The sequence below is a fragment of the Echiichthys vipera genome (assembly GCF_963691815.1).
Source record: "Echiichthys vipera genome assembly, chromosome: 6".
Taxonomy (NCBI): Eukaryota; Metazoa; Chordata; class Actinopteri; order Perciformes; family Trachinidae; genus Echiichthys; species Echiichthys vipera.
In genome coordinates, this window is record NC_139831.1 from 28,415,332 (window position 1) to 28,425,001 (window position 9,670).

The following is a 9,670-nucleotide window of genomic DNA, read 5'->3' on the forward strand; positions in this document are numbered from 1 at the left end:
TGTTATCAAAGGTTTATTGCTTCATTTAAAGTTAGCGATAACGTCTTTATGGAACCCAACTCAATTTGTATGAAAGAACACAAACTGGACATCACACACTCGGACGTTTAATGCACAGGCCACACCCTACTGTTTCATAACATACGGCAAACTCCTTTCTCTAAGTTTTTGGGAAATGATGACAAAACATTCTTTGGAGCCTTTGGAAATTCTGTGACAGATTTTCTGTTTGCTAGCTACACGGTCTTAGATTGGAAAAAACACTATAGAACCTAAACGTAGGGCCTTTGTCCACACACTGGAGTCTTTTTCTGCAAGCTTCTTTTTTCCATTTGTTCCCAATGAGGAGAGCGCAGATGTGGCGGCTGGACCCAGCATCTCTGTTTTTTCGCGTGGCCGCTCCGAGAGCTTCTAGTTGAAAATCTGAACTTTTCAGCAAAGCGTTGGTGTCGTCACTGTCACATCAGAGACAGAAAAGGCCATCTGTGAGCCTGGATGTTCCTGGGGAGTGTTGAGCAGTTTGCAGCGCTCCCCAGCACCGAGCTCCTTTCTGCCATAGAAAACAAAACCCTGCAGTATGTGGCTCTGAGTGTGACTGTCCAGTTTGTCCTTTATCATTTCATTTTGGAACATTTGATAATCCAACTGGATCTCTGGCTCTCTGTCCTCCCCCTCTCTCTGTCCTCCCTCTATCTCTTTCTGTCCTCTCTTTCTTTCTCTGTCCTCCCTTCCTCTCTCTCTCTCTCTCTCTGTCCTCTCTTTCTCTCTGTCCTCCCTCTCTCTGTCCTCCCCCTCTCTCTCTCTGTCCTCTCTTTCTCTATCTGTCCTCCCTCCCTCTCTCTCTCTGTCCTCCCTCTCTCTCTTTCTCTCTGTCCTCCCTCTCTCTCTGTGTCCTCTCTCTGTCCTCCCTCTCTCTCTGTGTACTCTGTCCCCTCTTTCTCTCTCTCTCTCTCTCTCTCTCTCCCTCTCTCTCTCTCTCTCTCTGTCTGTCCTCCCTCTCTCTCTGTCCTCCCTCTCTCTCTGTCCTCCCTCTCTCTCCCTGCCCTCCCTTTCTCTCTCTATCCTCCCTCCCTCTCTCTGTCCTCCCTTTCTCTCTCTGTCCTCCCTCTCTCTCTCTCTCTCTGTCCTCCCTCCCTCTCTCTCTCTATCCTCCCTCTCTCTTTGTGTCCTCTGTCTCTCCAGCCACCAGATGTCGAGTGTTGAAGCAGCTGCGAGTAGAAAGCGCTCCCATAGTGAACAGGTTCGATTACGCTCAGTGTAAGAAGCTGGACATGGAACAGGTCCTGGATCAGATACTGAGAATGCCCCCCGAGAGGAACCGCATCATCTACATGCGCCCCATGCACCAGGTTGGTCATCTAAACGTAGATTAGATTAAGAGACCCGGACACCAGGCAGCCACTCAGGCCTGACACCTGAGCTCAGAAAGCATTTCCTCCACAGACCTCCATAATTTACCTGTGAGATCAGAAAGGGGTCCAGTGGGATAGTGGCCGACCCACTACTCATGACTCACTCCAATCTGGCCGCAGGTTAAGCTCCATCAGCACCAGGAAGCAAATATTCTACCCAGCTACCCGTCCTAGTTCCCTCCTTGACCCAGTATCCCAGTACACATTTAAATATTCACACTAAATATGACAAACACGGCTGTCAACGTTTGAATTGTTAAAATTAAATTCAGACAAGCTTTGTATTTGCATCACAGGGAACTCCAGTGTCTATTGATTTACATTTGTATGCTGTTAATATATCTGCATGTGGCTCATAGCTAAAAAGTTTTCCTACAAATAATTTATTAAGGCTTTTTTTTTTCTTTTTTTTTTAAAGGGAGCTCTTGAGTAACAATCGCCAACAACCGAGCTGATTTTAGCTCTTAAACCGTTTAGATGCATTAGTTTTATACAGCCGATTAAGAGAATACCACCCACTGTATATACCAAACAACTCGTCCATCTTTCCATAATGTTGAAGTGGTCCTGTTATTAAGCAATAGCCCACGATAGGCCTTGGTATGTTGGGATTATTTCTCAGCTAAGGGGCTTTGTTCGGATCGATGCGTAGCGGCGGCCTGAAGTGAGCTACTCCTTTCTATTAAACGGTTACCAAGTGCTACATGGTGGACAGATTCCAATTCAAATGGTTTCTATTCACAAAAATCATCCATGAAACATTGTTCTTACAAATAAATAGACCCTCCTGACCGGCGGTATTTATTGAATATCATTATGACTTTGTCTGTTGCTGCTCTGTTAGCTTAAGTGAGCGTAGCCTACCGCTTTTTTAATGTTAGCTCGCAGAATTAGCTACTACGTCCGTGAACATGTAGTGTTAGCTTAAGATAAAGATAGCACTCTATCTTATACCACCCACACAGTTGGTGATCCAAACATTTCCACTAACAGATAGTTAGTGGAAATCTAGCCCGCGGTGTAATTTTATTTGGCCTGCAAGATCATAACAAGGTTCTATGAGAGCTGGCCCGCGAGTATAAAGCGCATATACCGCTAATTTTCTGTTAACAAACATGAGCATCCATGCTACCAGACTCTGCAGGCAAACTTAATTCACCCCTCCCCAAAAACGGCCAAAAGAAAGATGGAGAACAGGAGCTTTCAGCAGCGGTGGGAGTCACATTATCTGTTAATGAAGGTAAAGAGCTGTTTGTCTCGTCTGCAGAGCCACCGTGGCTGTAACAAAAGAATAAATAATGAGAAACACCACGACAAGTACAAGGACCTTTTTTTAGTAAATATTGAGTTTGGCCACTGTGAATTGGAGTTTTACACCCCTGCCCTACACTGTTTAAAAAGATGAAAGCAGAGCAATGTAGAATTGTGTCAAAGAATTAGACGTCCTCGCTGTAATTTACTGTTATTATATCACGGCTAACAGCTAATCAGATTGCTTTGCACTCACTGGAACACCTCTGTACTTCTCTCTCTCTCTTTCTCTTCAGATCGACTCCGTAGCGTTGGAGCGTCAGCTCTTCCAGGGACCCTATCCCTATCACATCGCTTTAGTGCACGAGTTCAGCAACCCTCCAAACATACGCAACAAAGTTCGCATTCGCAGCTGGATGGACACCATAGCCAACATCAGCCAGTGAGTAACGTCTCTGAGAAGGAAGCAATCATTTCCTGACCTCAGCCCTTCTTATTTGAACACCATTTCCTACGTGTTGACCTAAAGTATATGAGAGAGTGTTTCATGAACCAGAATCAACCAATCAATCAATCAATCAATCAATCAATCAATCAATCAGGAGACAGGGGCCCTCAAAGTGCACACATATTACACAACCAACCCACCTAATGATAAAGATAGCTTCCTCAAATACAAACATAACAGTTTGATTCTCTTTTTGATTATAGTTATTTTATGTAACTATACACAGTGTCTTTTTTTACAGTAGTGGCCCCCTGTACTCTGGCTGGTTTGTAATCCTCCCTTTGATGACGCGCTCATGGCTCTACCTCACGACGCTAACCCTAATGTGGATATCATTGGCTATGGAAGCCGTAACAGTTTAATTCAATTTTCAATTCAATTCAATATTATTTAAAGTGCCAAATCATAACAAAAGTTATATCAGGACACTGTACAAACTAGGCAAAGACCTAGATGATCTGAAGATGATTGTTTATTACCATCAGACTGCTCATGGGACCATTTTACTTTAAATTGTCGCCTGGAATCAGCTGGTTTCATATTTGATTTGTGCGTCCACACAGTGGGCTTTTAGGGAAGTGCTCTTTATTATCATAAAGATCAGGCAAATATTATGCTCAAGCTTTTTGTAGAACACTGGTCACTGCTTGGAGTCCGATTACGGTAGAAACTTAGGACAAAGGAATTGGGACGACGTCCACGGCTGGTTTCCACATGTCCTGGAAAACCTGGAAATGTAGAGACTAGTTTCCCAGTCGTGGAAGCACCTGGAAATGAATTAAAAGTTAAGCTAGATTTGAAAATTTGAATTAAAATTTGACCCTCACACTTAGATCTTCTACATTCCTTGTAGAACATTCCTTTTCGTTCCAGCTCTCACACCGGTCGATCTGCGGAGCGGAACAGACTTCGATCTTTACAGCGTTAAGTCTGTTTTCAGGAGTCACAAGCGGGTTAAATGTGTTATAACTAGGCATATCTGTAAATTATATGACATTTGTGAGCGTGTGTTGACTTGTATTTTCAAGAAAACCTCCTGGAAAATGATTCGTTTAAAAAGAGTGGGAACCTTTTTACAAATAGTCATAAATATAGTACGTGTATTAAAAAGGGTTTCAAAAAGTTTAAGACTGCATTTCGTCCAATCCGCCTCTCCTGCTGTTGTTCTGCCATAAAGTGCTTTTATGATGCCTATAACGTTCAGTTTTTTATAACTTTGATAAATAAAATAGGATGTTTTCACAGTGAGGTCATAGTTGGGGATTGTAGTCGGACTGATGCGACTCCACCAAACGACCAGTTCCAATCAGAAATCTGTAACAACCTACCTAATCTGGTGGAATGCAAGGTTCAGCTTTTCACGTGGTCATCGAGCCCAGTCTTTGTTTCAACACGATTCTAAACAGATGACTTTGTTTCCCTCAGAGAGTTGATCAAGTATGAGTTCTTCCCCGAGGCCACCAGGACAGAAGAGGATGTGAAGAAGCATCCCAGATACCCCTGGGGCCGGGACATCTACACACTGGAGGGTAATACTCCCACACCGACATTAGACCACGGCTTTTTTCAACACTTACATTTTCTACGAAATTCAGCAATATTTTAAAACAATAAGCGCCCTAGAACCGTAAACTCTCAGATAACAGTAAAATTAAAAAGGTGGTGGAAATTACCAGCTCATATTCGCTTAAAGTGTAATTCTGGTGTAAAATCATCCCTGGTCTTTTTCAGCACTTACATACATCAAATAAGCCATCGAGACAGTTTTTTTTCGTGTAACAACTTCTAACAGAGAAAACCAGGAGAGTCGCTAACAGTTGCCAACAGCAGTACGTGGCTAACACTGATTAGCTCAGGGCAGTACGATGAAGCCATTAAAACAGCTTTTGATGCCTTCACTGTACCGCCCAGCGCTAATCAGTGTTAGCCACGTCTGGCTGCTAGCGACCTCACCGGCTCACTGGCCAGAATTTTACTTTAAGCTCCCATGGTGGCCCACCGGAAACGATGTAGAGAATATGCTTAGAGCTAAAAATCTTCATAATGCAGCACATGGGAGAATTTATGGTTTTGGTTCAAACAAAACAAGTTGAATTGGGTGATAAACTGACACGATTATACCTGACACGTGTCCTAACCGCACACGAGCGTCCGCCTATGGCTGGTGCCCTCTGTCAGCGAGCTGTAAAATATGCCCCTGATGAGTTTCCTGTGTACCAGCGAACTCCCAGTGTGTTCAGAGGCTCCCGTCTCCCAAAAGCTGCCACACACGGACACACACACACACACACACACACACACACACACACACACACACACACGCGCGCGCAGTTAAAACTCATCTCCTCTGAGACTCTGCTGGTTTTACGTGCCCCGATGAGCTGCAACAGCACATTTATTTAGGTTTCTGTGGTAGAATGAGTTGGTCTTGTTTAGATAACTCATCCTTTCAACTTCATGAATCAGCCGCTCCTCTTGTATCACACTATCAACGCATACGACAGAAATAAATAGAAACAGGGCGTCCGACAAAAGTTCAGCTCAAAATGGCGCGCTGTGTTGCTCGCGGTCAGTCAGGACATTCCAATAGAAAACAATGTGATCAAAGTGCAGGGTTCCCACGCAGCATGGAAAAGAATGGAATTTAATTTGAGTAATTTCCAGGTCTGGATAAGTTTGGAAAAGGGGAAAAGAGTTTGGAAAAATGTTTGTGTTGTTTCCAGACTATTAACTCACTTTCTAAAATAAGATATACTACCAATTACCTGTAGATGATATAAAACCAATCAAACTGGCAGCCATTTTAAGCCATGCGCAGGGGCAAAAGCACCGTCGTCTCGGTTTGGAGTTCATTCACTTTTATGAGTTACGATATGAAGGTAAAAATGTCTTGTAATTACCTGGCAAAATAATGGCATACACAGTCAGAATTTAACATACCTGTTAAAAGTTGGATTTTTTTAAAACCACTTATATACATAAGCATCTAAAAATGTGTATTCAGATATTTAATATTGACTTGAGAAGTCCGGAAATTTAAGTCTGGAAATTTGAAATGGAAAATGTGCAGTAACCCTGAAGTGACTTTATCGCGGCCGCTCACCTCTCATGCTGACACGGCGTGAATCCTGTGTTGTTGAGTCATCAAAGCGACTTCTTTAAAGTGAACCGTCTCCTCTGATGTCGTTGTTCAGGAGTGGTGGACGGCGCTCCCTACAGCATGATAACGGACTTCCCCTGGCTGAGGACTCTGAGAGCCGCCGATCCCAACAGCTACGCCCGCTACGACTTTGAGGACGACGAAAGCAGTGAGTGCAGTCATGTGGTAGTTCCCTAAATGTAATGTCCTCGCCTCCGCCTCTGTAACGGAGACCGAGTCTGATCATGTAAGCACCTGACATGTTTTCCTCTCTGTTGTGTCGTGCATTAGCCACCATCTACGCTCCCAGGCGCAAAGGCCAGCTGTCAGCCGACATATGCATGGAGACCATCGGGGAGGAGATCTCAGAGCGCCGACAGAGCAAAAGAGGAGTGTTTCAGAGAGTGGTGGTCCTTTTCCTCCACCACTGCGACACACCGGGAGAACCTGTGGAGGATGACTACATCTAGACCCCACCAGCACTCCTCTCTCTCCATCACATCCAGGGGGATCCCCGCGGCTCGGAAAATGCTTCTTTACGGTTTAATTTGGAAAAGAGATGTGGAGATGTCTGTTTGGGTGAGGTTCTGATGCTGATTTTTTTTAGGTAATTCAGCAAAAATCTTAAAACAACAAGCGCCCTAGAACCGTAAACTCTCAGATAAAAGTAAAATAAAAATGGTGGTGGAAATGAAGTGGAATTCCAGCGTAAAATCATCTAATGGCCTTTTTCCGCACTTACTTTTTTTGTGTATGAACTATTAACGGAGAAATCCCGGGCAGTCGCTAACAGCCGGACGTGGCTAACAGTGATTAGCTCGGGGCAGTAAGGTGAAGTCATTAAAACGTCTTTTTTAACCACTAATACTGCTGAAAATAACAGCAAACCTCTGCAGCAGCATGAGAAGAGTCCCTACACAGAAAAACAAAGCACCAACAACGTAGTTAGTGAACCCAGAGTTTATTAAAAGAGTGTTTTAAAGACTTACCTACTGGACATTTTAACGCCTTCACCGCGCTGCCCCGAGCTAATCACTGTTGGCCACGTCCAGCTGTTAGGGATACTACCAGATTTCTCCGTTAATAGTTGTTACACCAAAACTTGATGGCTTATTTAATGTATGCAAGTGCCGAAAAAGACCACGGGATGATTTAACGCCGGAATTACACTTCAAGGTAGGTTTTCTTCCAAGGTGAGGTAGTTGTGAATCTCTGATCTAGTCCTGTTTCAAATGAAGGAATTATTGACAGCTGAACCCCGTCTGTCGGCACAGCTCGCATTTTCACGCCGTCGGTCTGATCCGTCTCCCGACCACTGCCGCAGTCTGCCTACCTCCGTACCACATGACCAATCACAGACAGAAATGGCCTTAGACAGAAATGTCAACGAAATATGCTTTTTAAATTCCATTTTAAGTTTGTTTTCCTTCAACATGCAGAAGAGTTTGTGCTCTGGACAGTGGTCGTTTTTGTCACGGCTTTGCATTTTACCTCAGCAAACAGACAAAGATGTTCAATCCTCACGGAGCTGGGAGAAAAGTGGGACCGTTGCTGATTTAATTTCCCTGCAGTTGATTTTCAGTCCTCACAACACTTCCATAGACCAGACTGGCATCGCCTCGTCTTCTCTTATATCTGTAGGTTTAAAAAAAGGTGAGCTCTGAAGGAATTCCAAGTGGGGGAAAGTTTGAATCATGAGAATAAATGCAGAACTCCGACTTTGATATTTATTTAGGCATTTTTTCCTTAGACTTCTGACTTTATTTTCAGAGTTGTGAATGTATTCTCATTTTTCACAGTTTGTCTATTGCCATCTTCCTACAGGTAGTGTCAAAGAAGGACGGGTCAGTGTTGTCCTACATGTTTCTCTAGGATACAGCTGATGGTTATCTGAGAACAATGCAGCAATCTTTAATGTGATATATAAAATTGGAAACTGCCAAAACAAAGGCGTTAAAATTAGGGATGCACGGATTGTGAAATTCTGAGCTAACAGCTGATGTATTTTTGTTTGTTTTTGTTATTTATTCCCCCTTTTATGCAAGGGTAACAACTAAATCTTCATTTAAGAATATAAGCGTTTTTTTTTACCTTTTTAACACAACACTTAGCCAGCAACCAGCCTCTGAATAACCTCTAATTTGCAGATCACCGCCAACAAGACGAATATCTTGTGATGCGGATGTTCAGCCGATAATCCGTGCATCCCTAGTTAAGATGTCTGACTTAAAGAACTTTTCTCGTCTCCCGGTCAGTCTGTGGTGCCCCTCATAGACATCAGACGGAGGACTCCTGGTTCATAAGTATGTGTGGGTCTGCCCTTAACCTCTCTGGTCAGAAAAAATATAATTATTTTTCATTTTGAGAATTTATTTTCATTGCTGAGTTTACCACCCAGAGTTTGCTGCAGCACATTTAGCTCTAGCTCGACGGGATCAGATTGTCTTCTAAAGGATTTCCTTGGTCATGTATACGGACAGCTCTGCCTGTAGGACTGTAAAATGGACAGCACTGGGTAGAAGTGATGGTCCGGGTTCAGGATGAGAGGATTCCTCAAAGGTTTGGGTTCAGGAAGATAAAGCAACGGTGAATGTTCACTCTCAGAAGAAGTGGATGTTGTTTCTGCAGGTTGAATGGACTGAACGTGACGTGAGTCCAGCCTTCTGTTTGTGTATTGACTGTACAGATGTCATGGATGATGATGTGCTTCCATGGTGTTTATATGTTTATAACGAAAGAACAATACTATTTCACATATTGAAAAATAAAATAACGGAAAAATCACTTCGTTACGTGTCTTCATTTCTGATTCTATCACTGACCGTGGAATTTATTATTAGATGCTAATATTAGAGGTAAATGTTGCCCTGTCAGTGAGATTTATCCTCTTATGACATCGTCGAAGTAGATGATTTGATCATTATTTGTTGGTGGATGATATGGAGCAACAAAGAGCAGTAATAGCTGCAATAATCTGATAAGTCAAATGTAGAACTGATTACATGAGACTGACATGACACCAGCTGTGTTCCCACTATCCCACAAGGGCTATCGTTCAGCCAGCCAGAGTTAGAGCTATGCTCTACCATTTGGAATATTGGTAATTATAATTATCATTGTTTATACTGCGATTATAGTCCTGTAGTCTGATCTACACAATATGAATAGCAAAAAGAACAGCTATAGGCCTGCATAGAAATTATCCAATGCTATCCATCCATTTGCTCGTACCCTCCGTCCAATCCCCTCGTCTCCCCTGCTCCGGGTCCCTCCCCCTCCCTCTCTGTAAACTCTGAGCAGCTAGTGATTAGCTTAGCAGCTAAGCTACTGGAGCTTCTATTACTATGGAGAAGGAAAAGA

The 9,670-nt window shown here is 43.3% G+C and overlaps 1 protein-coding gene across 1 annotated transcript in view; it reads left to right on the plus strand.

Annotated features, from left to right (window-relative positions):
• The window catches only part of fbxo38 (F-box protein 38), a 36,912-nt gene extending 27,867 nt beyond the window's left edge, over nt 1–9,045 (plus strand). The window contains exons 17-21 of the mRNA XM_083915674.1: nt 1,183–1,349; nt 2,960–3,105; nt 4,597–4,700; nt 6,366–6,479; nt 6,602–9,045. Coding sequence (XP_083771800.1) covers nt 1,183–1,349; nt 2,960–3,105; nt 4,597–4,700; nt 6,366–6,479; nt 6,602–6,780 — 710 coding nt within the window. The 3' untranslated portion in view covers nt 6,781–9,045. The remainder of the gene's footprint in view (nt 1–1,182; nt 1,350–2,959; nt 3,106–4,596; nt 4,701–6,365; nt 6,480–6,601) is intronic.
• The last annotated feature ends 625 nt before the right edge of the window (nt 9,046–9,670 follow it).